Raw genomic sequence first — 23,743 nt, 5'->3', positions numbered from 1 at the left:
TGATTTAAAAAACAAAAAAAATTTTTCTTATTACAAATTATATAGTATATGTTCACATACACATTTACAAAATATAGACAAGAAAGTAAAAGTCAACATAATCCATCACTTACCTAACCAGTGTTCCATGTGTTTGTATACATTCCACTTCTCCTCTGTATATATAATATATAACATATATAATTATATACAAAGATGGGACAGTGTGAAGGTACTTAATGTTATTATACTCTATACTTAAAAATGGCAGATAAGGTAAATTTTATATATATTTTACCACAATAAAAAATATTGGATAATGTACTACATACTATTTTATAGCACATTTTATATAATAATCAGTAATATATTTCTAATCCTCAAAAATATTTTCTATGCTTGTCTTATCAGATTTTTATCCATGATAATGATATTTTTAATCATTTGGTTCAAGTAGTGACTACCAGATTTCTCCACTGTAAAAGGAGAAACATTATCTGTGAGATGATCATTGGAGACTGTGAAAGTTTAGACTCCAGACATATTGTGAGCATCTATTTTGAAGGCAGAGATAACAGGACTTGCTGATGGATTGGTTGAGAAAGGGTAGAGGAATCTCAGATTTTTGACTTGAGTAACTGGGTGAATAGTGGCACAATTTATTGAGATGTGGAAAAACTTGCGTAGAAATGGGACTGCCTTTTTTTAGGTGGAAGTATGAATTGGGAGGCCTGTTTTATATAGACTGAGTGTGAGATATTTATTAAATATTTGAGTGGACTTATCAGGAAGCCAATAGGCAGGACTAGCCTCATGGGTACATGAAATATGCAGTCTCCTGGGGCCCCATACTGGGTTTAATGCTCTGGTGTTGCTGTCTTCAAATTTTTGATAATTTTAAACAAGGGACTCTGCCTTTTCACTTTAGGTGGGGGGGCACCCCAAAATTTAGTAGGTGGTAGCACCAATTGGATATATCAATTGGGAGTATGATGGAGAGGCTGGAGGAAAACTAACCTTTGCAAGGTCTAGAAACAGTCTGCAAAAGAAGACAGATTTTGCAAATGAGACTAAAAAAGCATATTCAAGAAGACTAGAGGGAAAAGAGGAGAGTGTGGTATTGCAGAAGCAATGTGAAGAAAGTTCTTTGTAAGGGAATAATGAGTTGGGTCAAATGTGGCTGAGCAAGAGTAAGGTGAGAACAGTAGATTGATCTCTGGATTTGGCAGTATGGAGACTGCTGGTGTCCTTACTAGGAACACTTTCAGTGTTGTGTGGGTTGAAGGACAGGAGGAATGGATGTTAAGAAAGCAAGTAGGTATACTCCTTTATTGGAGATTTGCTCCAAAGGAGAAGAGAGATACTCTTTCTGGGCAAGTGTTAAAAAAGTGTTGTGAGTTATTACAACATGTTTTTATCCAATGGAAAAAATCTAGAAGGAAATTGATGTCAGAGAAGGGAGGTGATTATTTGAATATCATCCTTAGGTCAATGAAAGGGAATGGGATTCAGAGTACAAGCACAAGGGTTGATCCCAGAGAAGTGCAAGTTTAGTTCATCCACTGTAATAGTACAGAAGGCAGAGTATAAGGGTCTAGATATGAATACCTTTGTAGATTTGGGAGGTAGGAGGGTAACATCAGTCTTTTGTGATTGTTGTGTGAAATAAGATAAAAACTTTGGATTGTGCCATAATATTTTATAGATCTAAGCCATGTCCATTTCTTTATTAAACTGAGGTTCATGTTTTCAGAAAACAAAGGCACTGGTGAAAGAAGAGAAGAGCTAGGATGCTAACATAATTTTATTTTTGTTTTTCTAAAATCTGGCTCAGATTTTTGATAAGGAGACCAAAAAGACAATTCCATGGGAAAAGAATAGTCTTCTTAGCAAATGGTGCTGGGACAACTGGATATCCGCATGCAAAAGAATGAAGTTGGACTGATGCCTCACACCACATATAAAAATTAACTCAAAATGTACTATATACTTAATTTTAAGAGCAGAACTATAAAACTCTGAGAAAAAAACATAAACATAAATCTTTGTGACTTTGGATTAAGCAATGGTTTCTTAGATTAGACATCAAAATCATAAACTAGAGAAAAAATAGATTACTTGAACTTTATCAAAATTAAAAACTTCTGTGCTTCAGGGAACATTAACAAAAATGTGAAAAGACAACCCTCAGAATATCAAAAAATATCTGAAAAATTGCGTATTTGACAACAGGCAGTATCCAGGATCTATAACTAACTCTCCCAGCCGGTAAAAAGACAACCTGATTTTAAAAATGGGCTATTTGAATTGCCATTTCTCCAAAGAAGATATACAAGTGGCAAATAAACATATGAAAAGATGTTCCTCATTATTCCTTAGGGAAATGCAAACCAAATCCACAATATGACACCATCCTACACTCAGCAGAATGGTTGTAATAAAATAGACACTAACAAGTGGTAACAGAGATGTGGAGAAACTGGAAATACCATACACTGTCAGTTGGAATGCAAAATGAAGCATTCACTTTGAGAAGTAGTTTATGGGTTCTTGAAAAAGTTAAACACAGCTTACTATATAAACCAGCAATGCCACTCCAGCCATGTACATAAGAGAACTGAAAACATAGAAAGACTTGTACACAAATGTTTATACTAGCATTATTCATAATAGTCCCAAAGTCCCAGCAACCCAAATGTCCCTCAACTGATGAATAAATAAAATGTGGTGTCCGTATTCAACAGAATTTTATTCAGCCTCAAAAAGTCATGAAATACTGACACATAATATGGATGAACCTTCAAAGAATGTCCTAAGTGAAAGAAGGAGAGGCAAAGGACACATATTGTATGACTGCATTTAGATGCAGTGGCCAAGAGTTGGAGCTTCATAGAGATGAGAGGCCACTGACCATTCATGAAAAGGAACAAGGGCACTCCAGACAAAAGGAATGATGTTAGCAAAGATGCAGAGGTGTGAAATTATTATGGCATCCTTGAAATAATGTGGTTGCAATGCAGCCTGAGCATAGGATAAAGAACTGTGGTAGAGTAGGTAAGGAAGTAGATTGAGCCAGATTTTTAAAGAACCTGAATTCCTTGAAATTTATTCAATGAGAAGTCCTCTTGGCTTTTATAGCACCTCTCTTATGCCACTTCTCAACCTCTTACATTATTTTTGTTAACTGTGGATGAATTAGCCTCACTAAATAGACTGGGAGACCCCTAAAGATTAGAGAGCATGCCTTAGTTCTCTCTGGTTTTGCAGGGCCCATTGCAAAATGTGCCCACCAGGAGTTTGTTGACTTTGAATTACTAAAATAAATTTAGTTAAGGCCACAGCAGTCCACATATACTTTGGTGATTTACAGGCTACCAAAAATTATCTGCATGTATGAAAATAAATTTCCTTATTGTTAATACCATCTCTTTCATCAACCACTCAAACTAAAAACAAACTACATTTTCGTTAATTGAACATAATAAAAAATAAATAAACAAAACAAAAAACCAAAGAATAAACCTTACCAAGAACACAGTTAACAAATTTGTATGTTTTATGTATTACATACTGTGTTCTTATAATAAAGTAAGCTAAAGAAAATGTTAAAATCATAAGACAAGATTTTAAAAAAAGAACTTTGAAAAAAACCTTTTTAAATTGAAGTTTGGATCTCAGTGAAATGTCAAAATTTGAACAGTCAGAGCAATTGTACTAGAGTGGCAGTTTTGGTGAATGGGTAGAGAATTATTTGTTCTTTAATAATCAAAATACTTAGAGAAATATCAGAAGCTTTTATTTTAAACCACAAGAATAAAAGGAGACTAAAGTTAAACAATGGAAAATATTTTTAATAGGTATTCAGCTTATATGAAAAAGTTCATCTGAGAAAACCTTGGAATATTTATTGTGGGAGCTGGCGGTGGTTAAGAACGGATTAGAAAACTATCTGTAAAGATAGAGATGTTTTTTTAACCCACTCCGGGACCTTGGGGCCTTTTACAAACCTACTTTTCTATAAACCTTCATTAGTAAGGCCAAAGAGTGGGAGTGCTCTGTCAGGGCAGTATGTGGGGAAGTTTACCACTGTGCTTTTCACAAGGCGGTTTCAAACTCCCCCTTCCCTACATGGGAGCTACTCCAGTAAAGCCTACAAGGTCAGCAAAACAGTTATATTATTTGGTAATTTTTCAAACAGTATGGTTAGGAATATTGTAGCTAAGAATTCTAATTTCATTTGATGTTCACTAGCCAGTTCAAGATTCTGAACTTGTCCCCCCGTATCAGAGTGTGAGACACTACAGGAAACACACACACATGTTCAGGAAACAACTGGAGTGCCCTTTATGAAGTAAAAACATGTGATGGTTATGACTGCTTTTTGTGGCTGGCTGGACTTTAGAAATAAAGAAAGTAATATTTAATTTCAGGACTTAATAGATCAGGATGCTTGAAGGACAATGAGTATGGTTAAAACTGTTGAATATCAATTCATTATTAGTATCATTTAAAGCCTGAATCTTATGACTTATACTACTGTTATATGAGACTAAAATATGAAGTGTTGTTTGGCAAACATCATGAGGAACACACTTTCTGCCACAGGAGCAGAGAGTTGCAGAGACTGGTTATAAGTGTCATAAAACAATGGATTTTTCCTGTATAAATAAGCAACATCTTACTGATAACAGGGACAATATCAGGGTCAGAGTCCTGGTGGGGAGATGGCCCAGAGATTAAGCGGGGAAGACAAGAAAGCAGAGTTTTGACTTGTGTGGTATCTCTAAGGGTAGGCAGTACAAGGTTCCCTGGCGTGAGGTGAGAACTTTCCAAAGACCCAAAGAGAGAAAACTCACACATAAAATTCTACTCTTTCAGAATCAGACCTCAACCTCTGAGGTGTAGGTCAGCTAGATGAAGAGAATGGAACTTAAACTCAAACTGAGCTCATTTAATAATAATAACACAACAACAGGAGCTAAGGCAGCAGCAGCAAACAAAGTAGGTGCCTGTTAGGTAAGTCCTGCTGTGGATGCAAAAACTACCCAGAAGACACACTCCCTCTCCACCAGGCAGTCATAATCAGGTTGAGGAAGAAAGTAAAAAACACATGAAAGGGTAAAGAAATTCAAGATATAGGACAGGCAGGAAGTAACTGTAAAATAATCTAGACATATATTAATCTCAGCCTGTCAATAAAACATGTAAACTTGGATAATTTGTCTAACTCAAAAAAATATTTGTGAAATGAATAGTCTTCTCAGAATCATGACTTCTTCATCCACAGTTACTTTTCAGATACAAATAAATCTTTTTACAAAGCTACTTGACAAAACTGTGATATAGGCCAAAAAATGTCACATGCAGGGTTATTATAATTTTTCCAGCATTGTTGAGGTATCATTGACAAACACTAAATTGTATATACTTAAGGTATAAAATATGATTTACATATACATTGTGAAATGATTACCACAATTAGGCAAATTAACACTTTCATCCCCCCACGTAGTTATGATTTTGTTTTTGTGATGGGAACAATAAAGACTAACTTTACCAGCAAATTTCAAGCATATAATATAATATTATTAACTACATTCATCACATTATACATTATATCTGCAGAACTTATTCACCTTATAACTGAAGTCAGTAGCCTCTGGCCAGTGTCTGTCAATTTCTCCCTGCCTGTAGTTCCTGGCAACCACCATTCTACCCTCTACTTTTGAGCACAACTTTTTTAGATTCCAAATATAAGTGAGATCACACAGTATCTGTCTTTCTGTATCTGGCTTATTTCACTTAGCATAATGTCCTCTGCATTGTTAGAAGTGGAGGATTTCCTTCTTGCTTGTGTGTGTATACATTACATTGTATACATACAAGAAATATACATATACACACATGCTGTATGTATACACAATGGAATATTACTTCTACCACTTTTTAATACCCTTATCCACTGACAGACACTTAGATGGTTCCATATCTTAGCTATTATAAATAATGCTGCATTAAACACAAGAGTGCAAATATCTCTTTGAGATACTGATTTCATTTCTTTGGCCATATACCCAGAAGTGGAATAGTTAGATTGCATAGTTCAATTTTTTAATTTTTTGAGGGACCGCCACACTATTACCTGGAATGGCTGTACCAATTTACATTCTTACCAACCCAGTGTACAGAGGTTCCCTTTTCTCCACAATCTCACTAATACTTGTCATCTCATCTTTTTAATAAAAGTAATTCTAACAGGTATGAGGTAGCTCATTGTGGTTTTATTTTGCATTTCACTGATGACTAATGACATCATTTTCATATATCTGCTTGCCACTCCTATAATCTTCTTTGAAAAAAGTCTGTTCGACCTCTTTGCCCAGTTTTTTTTAAATACCCATTACCCATTGAAAGCCCTTCCCCCTACCAACCTCCACTCCAGTAATCATCAGTTTGTTCTCTATAGTTAAGAGTCTATTTTCTGGTTTGCCTCTCACTTTCCCCTCCTATGTTCATCTGTCTTGTTTCTTAAATTCCACATATAATTGAAATCATATGGTATTTGTCTTTCTCTGACTTACTTTACCTAGCATAGTATTCTCTAGCTCCACCCACATCATTTCAGATGGCAATATTTCATTCATGTTTATGGCTGAGTAATATTCCATTATAGATAGATAGATAGATATAGATATAGATATGTATATATACACACATGTCCCACATCTTTTTTTATCCATTCATCAATGGACACTTGGATTTTTCCATAGTTTGGATATTGTTGATAATGCTGCTATAAACATCAGGGTATATGTACTGCTTCAAATCTGTATTTTTGTATCCTTTAGGTAAATAACCTAGTAGTGCAATTGCTGGGTCATAAGGTAGTTCTATTTTTAACTTTTTGAGAAACCTCCATACTGTTCTCCAGAGCAGCTGCACCATTCTGTTCTCTAGAGCTGCTGCACCAGTTTGCATTCCCATCAACGGTGTAAGAGGGTTCCCCTTGTTCCCCCATCCTTGCCAATACCTGTTGTTTCCTGTGTTGTTAATTTTAGTCATTCTGACTGGTGTGAGGTGATATTTCATTGTAGTCTTGATTTGTGTTTCCCTGGTGATGAGTAATGTTGAGTGAGCATCTTTTCATGTGTCTGTGGGCCATCTATATGTCTTCTTTGGAAAGATGTCTATTTATGTCTTCTGCCCACTTCTAAGTTGGATTTATTGGTTTTTGGGTATTGAGGTTCATACTTTTAAAAATCAGATATGGATACTCTTTATCAGATATGTCATTTGCAGATATGTTCTCCCATTCCAAAGGTTGCCTTTTAGTTTTGTTGATTGCTCCTTTTGCCACACAGAATATTTTCAAACTGATGAGTCCCAATAGTTTATTTTTGCTCTTGTTTCTGTTGCCAAGTTTCATTCTTTTACATGCGGATATTCAGTTTTCCAAGCAATTTACTGAAGAGACTATCTTTTCCCCACTGCATAGCCTTGGTGTTCTTGCTAAACTATATTTGTGTGAGCTTATTTCTGGGCCCTCTATTATGTTCTATTAGTATATGTTTGTTTTTATGCCAATAACATACTGTTTGATTACTCATAGCTTTGTAATACAGTTTGAAATCAGGAAATGTGATGGCTTCAGCCTTCAGCTTCATTCTTCATAGGATTTCTCTGGCTATTTGGGGTCTTTTGTGTTTCCACATCAATTTTAGGATTTTTCTAGGAAAAATGTCTTTGGAGTTTTGGTAGGGGTTATACTGAATCTGTAGATCTCTTTGGGTAGTATAGGCATTTTAACAACATTAATTCTTCCAATCCATGAACATAGGATTTGTCTTTTATCAATTTCTCTTATCAGTTACTTTTCAGTATACAGATTTTTCACCTCCTTAGTGAAGTTAATTACAAAATATTTTATTCTTTTTGATGCTATTGTAAATGAGACTGTTTCCTTAATTTCTTTCTCAGATAGTTCATTGTTAGTGTATATAAACACAACTGAATTTTGCATATTGGTTTTGTATCTCACAACTTTACTGAATTTGTGTATTGGTTCTAACAGTTTTTTGGTAGCATTTAGAATTTTCTATATATAAGATTATGTCATCTGCTGAGACCATTTTACTTTTTCCTTTCTGATTTAGATGCCTTTAAACTTATTTTTTTTCTTGCCTAATTGGCTCTGGCTAGAACTTCTATTACTTCATTTAACAGAGGTGATAAAATGGGCACCCTTGTTTTTATTTCTGATGAAGAGGAATAGCTTTCAGGTATTCATCAGAAATTATGATGTTAGCTATGGCTTGTTTTATGTGGTCCTAATATGTTGAGGTACATTCCTTTTACTTAATTTTTGACAGCTTTTAATAATAAAAGAATATTTAGTGTTGTCAAATCCTTTTTCTGCATCTACTGAGATGGCCATATGATTTTTATCCTTCCTTTTATTAATGTGGTGCATCATACATCATATTGATTTGCATATGTTGAACCATCTTTGCATTCCAAGGGTAAATCCCACTTGATTAATGTGTATGATCCTTTTAATATCCTGGTGAATTTGGATTCCTGGTAATTTGTTGAAGATTTTTATATCTCTATTCATCACAGATATTGGCCTGCAATTTCCTTTTCTGTAGTAGCCTTATCTAGCTTTGGTATCAGGGTAATTTAGGCCTCATAAAATGAGAATAAAAGTATTCTTTTCTCTTCATGGGGCAACTGGGTGGTTCAGTGGGTTAAGTCTCTGTCTTTGCCTCAGGTCATGATCCCAGGGTACTGAGATCGAGCTCCTCATCAGGCTCTCTGCTCAACAGGGAGCCTGCTTCCTCCTCTCTCTCTCTGCCTGCCTCTCTGCCTACTTGTGATCTCTGTCAAATAAATGAATAAAATCTTAAAAAAAAAAAAGGATCCTTTTCTCTTCAATTTTTTTGGAAGAATCTGTGAAGGACTGGAGTTACTTCTTAAAATGTTTGGTAGAATTTATCCATGACATCATCCAGTCCTTGCAGTTTATTAAGAAGCTTTTAATTACTGCTTTAATGTCCTTACTTATTATTGATTTGTTCATATTTTCTATTTCTTCATGATTCAGTCTTGGGAGACTGCATGGTTTTAAAATTTATCCATTTCTTCTAAAATATCCAATTTGCTGGTGTATAATAGTTCATTGTAGTCTCTCATGATCCCTTGTATTTTTATGGAATCAATTGTAATGTCTCCTCTTTCATTTAGAGTTTTATCTATTTGAATTCTCTTTGTTCTTGGTTAGTATATGTAAGGGTTTGTCATTTTTGTCTTTTCAAAAAATTAACTTTTAATTTTGCTGATCTTTTCTACTTTTTTTCTAGTGTCTATTGAATTTATCTTTGCGCTAATCATTATTTTTTTCTCTCTGTTAACTTTGAGCTTAGTTTTCTTCTTTTTCTAATTCCTTGAGGTGTAAAGTTAGGTTAGTTATTTGAAGGCTTTCTTTTTTTCTATATAGTCACTTATCACTATAAACTTCCCTTTAAAAAATGCTTTTGCCATACTCCATGAGTTTTGGAATGTTGTATTTCAACTTTCATTTGTCTCAAAATACTTTGAGATTTTTTTTGATTTCTTCTTTTGTCCACTGGTTTTTAGGATTGTTTTAATTTCCATATATTTGTGAATTTCCCCCTATTATTAATTCATAGTTTCATACAATCTAGTGAGGACACCTAAGGTTTCAATACCCTTAAGTTTGATAAAACTTGTTTTGTGGTCTAACATATGTTTTAACCTGGAGAATGTTCCATGTGTGTTTGAAAAGAATGCGTTTTCTTTCTTCCTTTTTAAAATTAATTAATTTTTAAAATAAACATATAATGTATTTTTATCCCCAGGGGTACAGGTCTGTGAATCGTCAGGTTTACACACTTCACAGAACTCATCATAGCACATACCCTCCCCAATGTCCATAACCCCACAACCCTCTCCAAACCCCCGCCCCCAGCAACCCACAGTTTGTTTTGTAAGATTAAGAGTCACTTATGGTTTGTCTCTCTCCCAATCCCATCTTGTTTCATTTATTCTTCTCCTACCCCCTTAACCCCCCCCCCCCATGTTGCATCTCCATTTCCTCATATCAGGGAGATCATATGACAGTTGTCTTTCTCCGATTGATTTATTTCGCTAAGCATGATACCCTCTAGTTCCATCCACGTCATTGCAAATGGCAAGATTTCATTTCTTTTGATGGCTGCATAGTATTCCATTGTGTATACATACCACATCTTCTTTATCCAAAGAATGTGTTTTTTGTGACCACTGAATAGAATGTTCTGGACAGTTCTATTAGGTCCATTTGATCTATAGTGTCTTTCAAGTTTGGTCTTCCTTTGATTTTTTGGTCTGGATGATTTATTCATTGTTAAAAGTGGAATACTAAAATCTCCTATTATTGCATTGCTTTCTATTTCTCCCTTTAGTTCTGTAAATATCTGCTTAAAAATTTAGGTGCTTAAAAAATTAGGTATATATGGATACATATATATTTATAATTACTATATCATCTTAGTGAATTAAAGTCTTTACCATCATATGGTGACCTTCTTTTTGTCTTGTAACAGATTCTGATTGAAAGTCTATTTTGTCTGATGTAAGTATAGTCACCCCACTCTCTTTTGTTCACTATTTACACAGAATATCTTTTCCCATCCTTTCATTTTCAGCCTATGTGTTCTTAAAGTGAATGTCTTGTAGGTGACATATTGTAATTATATTTTTATCCATTCAGATATGTGTCTGCTAATTGAAAAATTTAATCCATTTACATTTAAAGTGTATTATAAATGTAAATAATAAGATGTATTACTGCCATTTTATTGTTTTCTGCTTTGTGGTTGTTTTATTTCCTTTTGCCTGCTGTCTTCCTTTGTGATTTGTTGATATTTTGTAGTGGTGTACTTTGATTTCTTTTTCATCTTTTGTGTAGCTACCAGAAGTTTTTTTCTTTGCAGTTACCATGAGATTTACCTAAAACATCTAAATAGTTACAGCAGTCATTTTAAGCTGATAACTTTAATTGCATATAAAAACTTTACAATTTTACTTCTCCCTCTCTCCAACATTTTATGCTATTAATGTCACACTTTTTTTTTTTTTTTTTTAAGATTTATTTGTTAGAGAGAGAGCAAACAAGCACAAGTTGGGGCAGGGACAGAGAGAGAAGCAGACACTCTACTGAGCAGGGAGCCTGATGTGGGGCTTGATCCCAGGACCCTGAGAACATAACCTGAGCTGAAGGCATCTGTTTAACCAACTGAGCACCCAGGTTCTCCACACATTTTAAAAATATTATATATCCATTAACAAATTATTATAGCTATGTTTTTATACTTTTGTCTTTTAAATTTTATACTAGAATTAAGTGATTTACATATTACCAATATAGTGTTAGATTATTCCGAATTTGACTATATATTTATCTTTACTAGTGAGTTTTATACTTTCATATTGTTACTTAGCTTCCTTTTGTTTCAACTTGAATAACTCCCCCTTTGCATTTCTTGTAAGGCATATCTAGTTATAATGAATTTCCTAAGATTTTGTTTGTCTGGGAATGTCTTTATCTCCTCTTCAATTTTGAAAGGTACAGATTCAGAAAACATACACAACTTTGCTGGGTATAGTATTCTTGATTGGCAGATTTTTTTCTTTCAAACTGAATATATCACCCTACTTCTTCCTGGCCTACATCAAGGTTTCTCTTGTAAAATCCACTCCATAGACTTGTTGGGGTTTTCTTATATGTAATGAGTTGTTTTTCTCTTACTGCTTTAAAAACTTTGTCTTTAACTTTCTAAAAAACTTTTTTTTTTTTTTTTTTTAAGAGAGTGATTGTGGGTGGGGGAGGAACAGAGGGAGAGAGAGAATTCCAACCAGGCTCCACACCCAGCACAGAACCCAATGCAGGGCTTGATCTCATTGATCATGACCTGAACCAAAATCAAGTGTTGCATACTTAACAGACCAAGTGACCTCAGTGCCCAACTGTGTCTTTAACTGTGATGATTTGTATAATGTTTGAGTTATCTTGATTGCAGTTCTTCACTTCATGCAGAATGATGTCCATGTCCTTTCTAAGACCCAGGCAGTTTTCAGCCATTATTTCTTTAAATAAGTTTTCTTCCCCTTTTTGTCTCTCCATTCCTTCTGGGACTCTCAAGTTGAAATATATTCATTCACTTGATGGTATTCTATAGATGCCACATACTTTTATCATTCTTTTTCCTTCCTTGTTTTTGTTCCTGTAATTATTCTAAATAACCTATCTTCATTTGCTGATTCTTTCCTCATGATCCAGTCTACTGTTCTCTGTTCAAATTTCAGTTCTGTTATAATATTCTTCAACTTCAGGATTTCTGTTGTTCTTTCTTGTGGTTAATTCTTTATTAAACTTGATTTTTTCAGTATTAATTTTCTGATTTCACTGTCTGTGTTATTTTGCATCTCTTTGAACTTTTTAAAGATGATTATTTTGAAAAATTTTCAGAAAATTTGAAGATCTCTATTTGGGTTTGGTTACTGGAGCTTTATTAGTTTCCTTTTTGTGGTATCATGTTTGCTTAGTTCTTTGTGACCTGTGAAGCCTTGTGTTGGTATCTTGCATCTGAAAGAGAAAGCACCTCTTCTGGTCTTTACAGACTGGTTTTGTCACAAAAAAAATTCTTCTTTTGGGTCCTGGGCTGATGCTACTGCCTCTGGGATTTCAGTTGAGCAGGGGTGAGCCAGGTCATGTGGCTGCTGCTGGGTCTGCGGTAGGAGTTTGCAGTTGACAGGCCTGATCCCTGGGGTGATGGAACTGTCTTCAGAACCTTGGTTAGTAGGGCTGGCACTGAGACAAGCGTTGACTTTCAGGTCTGCAAATAGTGGGCCTGTTACCAGGTGTGCAGATGAGTGTGGCTCCTGTCAGGTTCCTGGGAGAATTCCTGCCAGCTCCCTGGGAAGTTCCCTGGGTCGGCAAAACTGGACTGAATTACTGACAGGGCTGGAACTGAATCACTGGGTTGCTTCAAGGTCAACAGTCAGGACTGAGTCTGCAGTCTTGCCTCCAGGGGTATGGATGGGTGTGTCTCCTACCAGGTTCCTAAGTGGTTAGGACTTCCCTTGGACAATGCCCAGTGGGGTTGGAGCTAGGTCACAAGGCCACTGCAGGATATTGTCAGACAACATTTCAACAGGCCTGCCTCTGGGCAGTGTGTCTCCCATCCCATCCCTGGGAGGGTAGGAGTACCCGTAGACCACAGCTGAGAGAGGCTGGAGCCAGCACAGCTTCAGTATCCTTGGTCAGACTGAGGTTGGAGGATCTGCCTCTGGGACAGGGACAGGTCTTTCTCTCACCGGGTCATTGGGAGGAAAGGATTATTTCTGGACTAAGGCTGAGAGGGGCTGGAGCCTAGTCATATGGCACTTCATGGTCCACAGCTGAAACTGAGGTCACCGGACCAATATGGGTGGGTGTGGCCCCTCCTTGGTTGCTTGGAAGATGGTGCTAGCAACAGCAGTAGGGCCAAATGTGGCTGGAGCCAGGCCTGTAGGTAGACTGGGCTGTTTTCTGGGTCTGTAGCTTACAAAACTACAGTTTGTGAGTCTACCACCTGGGTGCAGCCATGTTCTTTCAAAATGGACTTCTTCAGTCTTGGGCTCTACTAGGGTTTTGCAACCTTCTACTTAGATACTGAAGCTCCCACAGAGGCACTTTTGTCCATGGATAACTACCAACTTACTGTTGCTGTGGGGGGAAATGAGATGGGGGCTCCCTATTTTATTATTTTGCTCTATAATTTTTAAGGCAAGTATCAAGACAAAATACTATTAAATCAAAATACAGGGTTTAATCTTAAAGAGAATATAGGCATACCTTGTTTTTTTGAGTTTCACTTTATACACTTTGAAGATACTGCATTTTTTATAAATTGAAGGTTTGTGGCAACTCTGCATTGAGTAAGTCTATTGGTGCCATTTTTCCATCAGTAGTTGCTTACTTCATATCTCCGGGTCACATTTTGGTAATTTCACAATATTTCAAACTTTTTCATTATTATTATTATATTCGTTATGTGATCTGTGATGATGACTCACTGAAAGCTTAGATAATGGTCAGCATTTTTTAGCAATAAAGTGCTAAATGTTAAAATTACATATATTGTTTTAAACATAATATTATATAGCATACCTAATAGATTATAGTATAAATTTAAATGTACTTGGAAATAAAAAAATTTATTTGACTCACTTTACTGAGATATGTGCCTTATTGTGGTCATCTGGACACCAAACCTGCAATGTATCTGAAATATGCCAGTGTCTGGAACTGAGATGGCCCCAGAAAGTGTGGGTTATGTGGTGGCTGTAGGGATGAGAAAAAGGCAAGCATAGAGCTGAGGGAGAAAAAACTGTTAAGACAAGCAGAGGATGGAGCAAGGAGTCTCTCGTAAGCTAGGCACATGTGAGTCACTCAGTAATGACTCACTGAGCAGGAGTATGACCTTTTTAAAAGTTCCTGGGTCTGCTGAGGTGCTAAGGAGTGGAGTAGTAATGAGGCAAAATAAAGACAGTAAGATAGTAAAAAAGTATTTGGGAATTGGCTGGGTATGGGCAGATGATGGGAGAGGGAGCAAGGGAAGGGTCTGAGGTACAAGAGGGATTAGGTTGACCAGTCTGCGAGTCAGAATGATGTGTTAGTATGGCTCAGTAGAGAGTTCTGAATAGGAGAGACAGGCATAGAAGACACTGTATAGAGTTAGAAGTTGAAGAAGGAGGAATAGGCCCAACTTATGTGGAGAATGAATCCAGCAGGTTAGTGAAATGCAGAAAAATGTAATTATGTAAGCACAAGGTGATGGAGGCCTAATTCAGAACTGAGCTCATGGGGGGGATAATGGAGATAATGGAGAAAGGAATGTTGGAGATACTGAAAATGAAATACTGATGAGATTTGGTGACTGATTATAGAAAAGATTTTGAATCTTGTGTTTGAGAGAATGAAACCCACAGCAAATGAAGAGGAAAAGAGGAGCTGAGTTGTGTTTGGTATGGTAAGCTTATGGTAAAGGCTGAGGTAGAGGTAGCTGACAGGCACCAGAATCTGAGAACTGAGTTCAGGTCTGAGATACTGTACTTGAAAACTACCATGCTGGGGCGCCTGGGTGGCTCAGTGGGTTCAAGCCTCTGCCTTCGGCTCAGGTCATGGTCCCAGGGTCCTGGGATAGAGCCCCGCATCGGGCTTTCTGCTAAGCGGGGAACCTGCTTCCTCCTCTCTCTCTGCCAACTTGTGATCTCTGTCTGTCAAATAAATAAATAAAACCTAAAGAAAGAAAGAAAGAAAGAAAGAAAGAAAGAAAGAAAGAAAGAAAGAAAGAAAACAAACTACCATGCTGTGCCTAGATTCACTGTGGAAGGGACAGGAGACAGGGGAGCAGGAGGCCAAAGAGGGAGACCTGAGGGTCACTGAATTTGGAGGTGGGAAGGAAAGGGCAAGAATATCACAGGGGGAAGCCACTCGGGAAATAGGAAATTTTCAAGGATAGGTGAAGCACCACAATACATTCAGTATGACGAAGACTGTTTCTTAAAAAGTGGAAAGTATGTAAAATTATATTCCCGTGTAAATACATTGAAAGAAGTCTGGAAGAATACAAAACCAAATCTATAATAGTCCTTTACCCCAAGAAGAGAGAGGAAGGAGTTAGAATTATGGAGCAAGTGATTCAGTGGGAGCTTAAGCCTTTTTGGTGAGGTTTTTAATTTTTCTAAGAAGAATGTATTCACTATGCAATTCAGAAGTACTGAAAACAGAATAAATGGACAAGAAAGCACTTTTAGAGTAGAACAACTCTCTCAGGCAGAAATATTCTCTCAAGAAAAGATTTGTCTTTAATATACATTTAAAAGTGACATATTGTAGCCTACCTTACTTATCTATCAAGTTAAAAATAACTCGGCAACACAGCTACTTTCTTTAACTCTACCTGCTTCATCATATTATTTTAAATAAATAATTGGTAAAGTGGTAACTTTATTTATTCTGGTTGCAGAAAATGAAAGCATTTTAATCACTCTTAATTGTTTCTCACTTTATGCAAGAACCAGGGCAAAACTTTCATTGTAGATGAATAGAGAATCTGTCCTACTGACACGTCTGTAGGACACCCACCATGGGGAAGGAGACCATGAACGTCTGTTGACATAGAAGCACACTGGGTAATTTTTCTGCTTCTGTAAATGGACCTATGACTTTTTTTGGTGAAACTCTCAAGATGGTGGAGCTTTTTTCTTTCTGCTTCTATGTCCCCCTGAAATACTGATCATTTCAATAACTTTTGATTACAGCAAATCACACCTTAGAATTCTTCCAGATTCCAACCATTCAAATAGCTTTATCTCCATCTTCTTCTCCCTCCTTATGAATCAACGTTCTGTTCAAGAGGAACTAATCTTTATTCCTGCCACCAGACTCTGTTATAGTCAGTGAAAAGTCTGAAGGAACAAATTATTTTAAGATTAACAAACATAACTTTCTCTGTTGTAGCATTTACTTATAACAATAGTTGCATAATTTGCAATCAAGTGATATTCTTGTTAGATTATATTCATTTCTTGCCCCAGCAATTGTTTGGTTTTCTGGTATTTGTTTTTTTTTTTTTTTTTTTTTTTTTAAATAGCAGGTAAGGAAATTTATTGACAAACGTTTAGATGTTTTAGGACTTTCATGTCTTCCACACAGTCAAGAGAAATACTGACAACGGACAAACAACAGGGAAAAAACTCTTCAGCAAAGGTTCTCCAGAACTCACAGCATCACTGGTCAAACACTATAAAAAACTGTCAAGTGAACCAACAAGAAGGGAGCTTAACAGAGAATTTTAATTTAACAGCTTAACCGAAAAAAAAAAGAACATAGCAACCAAGCAACCTTCTCTTCTATCCACTAAAAGGAACATAAATGGAAATCAGAGAACTTCTAAACCCTGTGAAGCAGGTATTTTGGAGAGAGAAGAGAGAGAGAAGAGACACACCATTGCAAGCGTTAACCCATAATACGTGAGATTAAGGATTCTAACAAATTCTCTTTAGTCTCTATGTGCATCCCCAAGAACCGTATTATTAGAAACAGACTGCACAGAGATATAAACTATTTGGTATTAAAAACAGACTTTGCTATGTGAACATATAGTATGTCACTTTTATCTCTTTAACGAGAGTAACAGGATAAAGAAAGATCCCCCAGCTTGCCCTTGAGCCTGGAACCCCTAAACATCACCACACAGGCAGTGTGAACCCGAATTACCAGGTACAGAACCCAGGAGACGCCACCATGTCATTTTGTAAAGGATCAAGTCTCAGCACCTGTTGAATCCCAGTCCTCACCCAGCCTCCGTGCCCTGCCTGAGTGTCTCCAGAAATCAGTAACTTCAATTTGCATCATTAAGGCCACAGGCCGGTTTGAATATTGAGATCTAACTAGAAAAAGTAGCAGCAAAGACAAAGTTAGCTAGAATTCGCTAGAAAAGCTAAAGGGAGATTTTTTTTTTTTTAAATGCTTCCAGTTCATGTGAGAATTAAGGTGGAGGCCGTTAAACCCACCAGCTTTGCAGAGCTGTGGATGTTCTGCTGTCGTTATTAAAAAAAAAAAAAAAAAACAAAAAAACTGAGATCTGTAATAAGCACGTTCACTCGAGAAAAATACCATGTTTGCTAGGTTTCTGTCCTCATTCCCAAGTTACTTTAGATTTTATACACTGTTCAAGGGCAGAGTATATACTGGTCAAGATGTGTTCATAGCTGATGCATCTCCAGAAAGTTCTTCATGAAGGCTGCCAGCTTTTGAACATCCTCAATCGTGACAGCATTATACAGAGAGGCCCGGATGCCTCCCACAGACCTATGTCCTTTCAAGGAGATCATATTGAGTTCAAGAGCTTTATCGAGAAATCTTTTTTCTAAAGCATCGTCTCCTTTGGCATTGCCAATGAGGAATGGAATATTCATCTTGCTTCTATACTTGGGCTCCACTGGACATACATAGAATCCTTGAGAATTATCAATAATATCATAAATCATCTGCGATTTGATGGCGCTGAGCTTCTCCATGGCTGCGGCCCCGCCATTGTTCTTAATCCACTCCAGGACCAAGCCCATGACGTAGATGCTGAAGCACGGGGGCGTGTTGTACAAGGAGCTGTTTGCAGCCTGTACTTTGTATTCCAGGATCGAGGGGCACTCTCGGAGCGCGAACCCCAGCAGTTCCTCGCGGATGATCACTACGGTGACCCCAGCAGAGCCCACATTCTTCTGTGCACCGGCAAAAATCACGCCGAACTTGGAAACATCCACTGGCTTGGAGAGGAAGTTTGAGGACATGTTGCAAACCAGCACTGCCCCCTTGACATCAGGGATAAAGTCAAACTCCACTCCGTGCACGGTCTCGTTAGCGCAGTAATACACATAGGAAGCGTCCGGGCTGAGGTTCCAGGTGCTTGGATCTGGGATTTTCGTGTAACTCCCAAGTTTGGGGTGGACGATATTCACAGTCCCGAACTTCTTGGCTTCTTCTGCGGCCTTAGCTGACCAAGAGCCTGTTACCATGTAGTCAGCACACCTTCCTGCTTTCCGGCCAATCAGGTTTAAGGGGACAGCACTGAACTGGCCAGACCCACCTCCTTGCACAAAAATCACCTTGTAGTTATCTGGAATGGCTAACAATTCCCACACGAGATTCTCTGCGTTGTTAATCTTGGCAAAATCCGACGACCTGTGGCTCATTTCAAGAACACTAATCCCAGTTCCTTTGTAGTCTAATAGTTCTTTTTGGATCTCTAACAATACCGAGCGCGGTAGCTTGGCAGGCCCGGGCCCGAAGTTGACCACCTGCGTTGGGGCGCTCATGGTGCGGCAGCGTAGGCGACAAGGACAACGGAGAGAAGCGTGCGCGGCTGGTATTTGTATTTTTAAAACAGTGTTATTGAGATCCATATTTTTCAAGACTATGGTTCAGTGATTTTTTTTTTGTAACTTACATTTTCATCCCACCAAATAAGGTCCTTCAGGGCATTTACATTAATCTCTGTCCCTCCCTGTTCCCCCAGCCCCAGAACCAGACAATCACAATCAACTTGCTGTTTTTTTAAAAAACTTGCCTTTTCTGGACTTTTGATATAAATTCTAATCATGTAATACTTGGTTTCTTGAGGTTCCACTCTGACTTTAGAGAATGAACCTAGAGATTTTCCTTTTGCCTTTAAGAAAATCACACATTTAAAGAAATACACTGCCTTTCAAAAAGACCATTACAGTACATACTATTTAACTAAAAACCTAAAAATATTAATTCTTTTCTTTATTTAAATTCTAAAATTAAAAAGATTCTGAAGGTAATAAATATAGTGCTAGAAAGGTTTGAAAGGATCACTTAACTATTGTACATGCTGAAACAGATAGTAAGACGGCTATCCCTGAAGCTTCAAATTCTTTTAACATCTCAAACATTACCTATAATAGAACCTTTTTCTTTTAGAGCATGGATATGTAGCTTTCCCTTCCAGGAAATTTTTTAAGTGGCCTATTTCTTAACATACTAGTTAATGTTTATAGTTTTTCTTCCTCAGCATCTTTAAAAGGAATGAGAGTATCAGGTACACCAAAAGGAACTGGAATGTGCCAGCCATGCTTAAGGGATGTACTTGCTCTATAACCTTCTCATTTCTGTGAGTGCCTCTAACCCACTGAACTTGTACACTGTACTTACACTGTGGAGAAGGACAGGCATGGGCTCCTTTGAAGCTGGCATGCCAGATCAGATATTATGCTTTTCAGTCTACTGTGAATTTTAGTAATACACACATCTTAATTATAAAAAAAAATTTTTTTTTAAACTTTTTTAAGAGAAGGAGAGAGAGGGTGCAGGGAGGGGCAGAGGGAGAGAGAGAATCCCAAACAGGATGTGGGGCTTGATCTCACAATGCTGAGATCATGACTGAACAGAAATCAAGAGTCGGATGCTCAACCTAACAAGCCACCCAGGCATCCCTACAAAAAAGAATTCTTAACAGTATTTTAGTAACTGCTGCTGTGAGTTTTAGAAAGCTAATGCTTTCACTGAATTAAGTACTCTGTCTTTGGCTTAGAATTCAGTATTAAATAGAGCATTCCACTGAACTCTAACAAAATCAAGAGTTACTTATCCTTAAGCTTTTTTCACTGAATCACTCTAATTGTGAGAAATTCTATGAGGATTAGAAAAATGATTGTTGTTTATATGATTATATCCTCAATGCCATTTTTTGACAATTATAGAAATACAGAAAAAAATGATATTCATCTGAATAAATAATGTTCCAAGCTAGAAATTAGCCAATAAGCAGTAAGTGATATTGGGCTCTTCTCTTGACTCACAAAACATCACATTTTAAGTGTGTTACTCTCTTTGCTTTTATTTTTGTTGCCACTATCTGAAGATTAGAAAAACAATTCATATTTCTACTACATCTTTTTTTTAAAAAATTTATCTATTTGACAGAGAAAGAAACACAGCGAGAGAGGGAATACAAGCAGGGGGAGTGGGAGAAGGAGAAGTAGGCTTCCTGCCGAGCAAGGAGCCCGATGTGGGGCTCGATCCCAGGACCCTGGGATCATGACCTGAGCTGAAGGCAGACGCCTGACGACAGAGCCACCCAGGTGCCCTGTATTTCTACTACATCTTAAGAAGAAATGAGACACCCCAGAAGAATTGAAACAAAGGAGAAAAAGACCAAAGTGAGACAACCTGGGGCAAAAGTACTGGACAAGGCTTCAACTCTAAATATTCAAAGTTATCAAAGAACACTGTTGGCCAAAAACCGCTCCTCAAAAGCCTGAGAAATCAGCTTTAACCTGTTGTTTAAAAATTCACGGGACAATTCACCATTCTGGAAATCTCAGTACCAAAGGTTCTTTCTTGATTGTTAGCTGATAGGGTAACTCTGCTGAAAACCAAACCATGAGTATAAACGTGGCACACTGATTTTAAAGTGCAAAGAGAATGTTTTTTGTTTTGTAAAGTAAACGAAACTCATCAGATCATGGGTCAAACAAGAATAGATTTTTGTTGAATTGTTTTTTTTTTTCTTTTTCAAAGAGCAACTAAAAAATAAAAGACAAAAACAAGAAAAAGCCCAGCTAAATATTTCTCGACAATTCTGCAAAAAAAAAGTTGGTAAGCCAAAATAAAGTTTGTATTAGGGGCACCTGGGTGGCTCAGTCAGTTAAGCATCTGCCTTTAGCTCAGGTCATGATCCCAGGATCCGGGCACTGAGCCCACGTTGGGCTCTCTGCTTAGTGAGGAGCCTGCTTCTCCCTCTCACTCTCCCTCTGTGCCCTCTTTCTCTCAAATAAATAAATAAAATCTTTAAAAAAAACTTGTATTAGATAATGGGCTTATATTTAATACACATTGCCAACCTTTTTGTTTTAAGACTGGTGCAACTAATGAACTGTTAAGGAAAAAAGTAGAAACACACACACACACTTCTAATTTATTTAAAATTTATGAACTAAATAATAACTTGTTCTAGAAAGTAACTGCAAATGAAAACCACCTCATAAGTTTATTTAATGAAAATTGGCCTAATATTCATTCTGTTACTTCAAGATATATAAAGGATTTAAAGTTTATTTTCAATTAAATTTATTTTAATTATCTCCACCTATTTTGTGACAATTTTCTTCACAATCTATTAAATGGTATGTAAAAAGTAAACTCTCTGCATGGACACTACAGAACTTGGATGAGATCCTATTGCGTGACGGTGAGCAGCACGGTTTCTACCTAAATCTCTAAGGTTGCCAAGTGTGCAGGAGTAAGTCTTCAAGGCCATCCTTTATGAACTTAGAAAGTATATAAAAAATTCATAAACATTAACACACATTTGTTTCAACTGGAGATATGCTGACTGGCGGAACAAAGAGTTGCCAGAGCAACGTTAGCTGTGCCATCTCTCCATAATCTCACTTCTTGATTTGTATCTCAGAAATACAAATTCATTCTCCAAACAGGAAGCTCTTTTCTTGTTACCTTTAGGAGCAAGACACTTTTTTTTTTTCCCTTTCATTTTCTGACTGGATGAATAAAAATGATGATATAAACTACTAAAATTTGAATTTTTCTTTTCATTGCTTTACATATGGCATTCCTGGCATAATGCTCTGCCAAGTAATTTGGGAAGATAACATCTACACTAGTGCTTCTCACCCAGACACTTGGCCTTGATATTTAAACTAGAGAAGAAAACTCTGAAAAGGGCCAATGTTTCTGTGTCCCTTCTTCTTTTCGGAACTTTCACACTGCCCAAGGCCAGTTCCTCCATGGGTGTCACCCTTACCCCTCAGCGGTGAGGGCTGCACACTGCCCTCCCCTCCCTGCTCCAACACAGCTGCCCACCAGGTGCACAGCCTGCTTTCCTGGGTGGGGGGGGGGGGGTTACCCCCGGCTTCCAAATTCCCTCTGAACACCTTGTTCCATGACCTCCCAGCTTATAAACCAGTCTCTTTTCCTCCATGGACTCTGTGTATTACACACACAATCTGCCTACATTCCATTTCACTCACTATTATAATACCCCAATTGGAGTCAAACACACATAAAAACAATCCCAACCCCTTCTGGTCCAAGTCCACTCCTGGAAGCAACAGCCTGTTCTCTGCCCTCCCTCAAAGCACACACTTGTCCATCCGGCCTCTCTCAGAGGCTGGCAGGTGGTAGTGGATCGGGGGTGTGGTCTTTTCACTCATCTTCCCCCAGCACCCCAACCTCTCCTTCTGCACTGGTGCCACACCAGCTTTTATAAATCCAAGTCTGCTTAGATCTTTTGCTGCCTTATATTCCTGCCATCACATTCTGTCATTTTCAAGAGAAAAATCCAAAGTCTTGCGTACGGGGGATAGTTTTTCACGGTCTTATCTATTTAGCTCAGTATCTTAGCCCACCTCTAGCCTTGCCTACCTCCTAAACTCCAGGTGTCCAGAATCTGCAGCTGCACCTGAGGTTCTCCTCCTGGCCATCCTCCCCACCTTGCATGCCCCAGCACATGCCTTTTTTCTTCCAGGAGCATCCTTATCCTCAAGTCCCCTGCCCAGTAGATTTCTACTTTTCCTACTACTGCCAGTTCACAAGTCGTCCTCTTTCTGAAACCACTCTGACCCTCTTCTCCCAATGTGGTCTGTGCTCTTCCTCTCGCCTCACACGGCACCCTATGTCCTGTATTAGAAGCTCTTTAAAAACACCAGAATCTTATGACTTTATCACCAGCCCTTTTCCCACTGCTTGGACAGTGATGGGCACCTAGTGTATGTGTGCTTACTAATCATACCAATTTTTATTCACTTTTCCTCTGTCTTCCCAAGTGCAGGACTTAAGTCTCTCATTGTCTGAACTGTCAGCACCTGGCAAGGAAACGCCACATAAATAGACCTCTGTAAAGATTAATGACTATTGAAGGAACCAATACTATAACTTCCTCCAAACTCTCCCTGTCCAAATTACCATGGTTCCTATCACCTATCCCACCTAGCTGAAACTTTTACTGGCTTCCCATTACCTGGAGGATGAAGGCCAGGGGTTTCCTTGCTCACTGCCTTTTTTTTTTTTTTTTAAGATTTTATTTATTTATTTGAGAGAGAGAGCTTGAGCACATGAGCACAGGACTGGGAGGAGGAGAAGCAGACTCCCCGCTGAGCAGGGAGCCTGATACAG

The 23,743-nt window shown here is 37.6% G+C and overlaps 1 protein-coding gene and 1 pseudogene across 23 annotated transcripts in view; both read right to left on the bottom strand.

Moving 5' to 3' along the window:
* Positions 1-23,743, bottom strand: part of FAM13A (family with sequence similarity 13 member A) — a 360,572-nt gene that overhangs the window by 110,427 nt on the left and 226,402 nt on the right. For 16 of the 22 annotated variants that reach the window (XM_082726581.1, XM_082726578.1, XM_082726583.1 and 13 more), the window contains one exon: positions 114-155. The exons of the other annotated variants lie outside the window; for them this stretch is intronic. In XM_082726581.1, the coding sequence (XP_082582707.1) occupies positions 114-155 (42 nt within the window). The remainder of the gene's footprint in view (positions 1-113; positions 156-23,743) is intronic. 22 annotated transcript variants of the gene reach the window in all.
* LOC309862583 (phosphoserine aminotransferase pseudogene) lies at positions 16,677-19,005 on the bottom strand (annotated as a pseudogene). The gene has a single exon. The product of its transcript is annotated as a phosphoserine aminotransferase pseudogene (transcript).

This window comes from Mustela nivalis, assembly GCF_964662115.1.
Source record: "Mustela nivalis genome assembly, chromosome: 4".
NCBI lineage: Eukaryota > Metazoa > Chordata > Mammalia > Carnivora > Mustelidae > Mustela > Mustela nivalis.
This window is presented reverse-complemented; position numbering and strand designations above follow the sequence as displayed.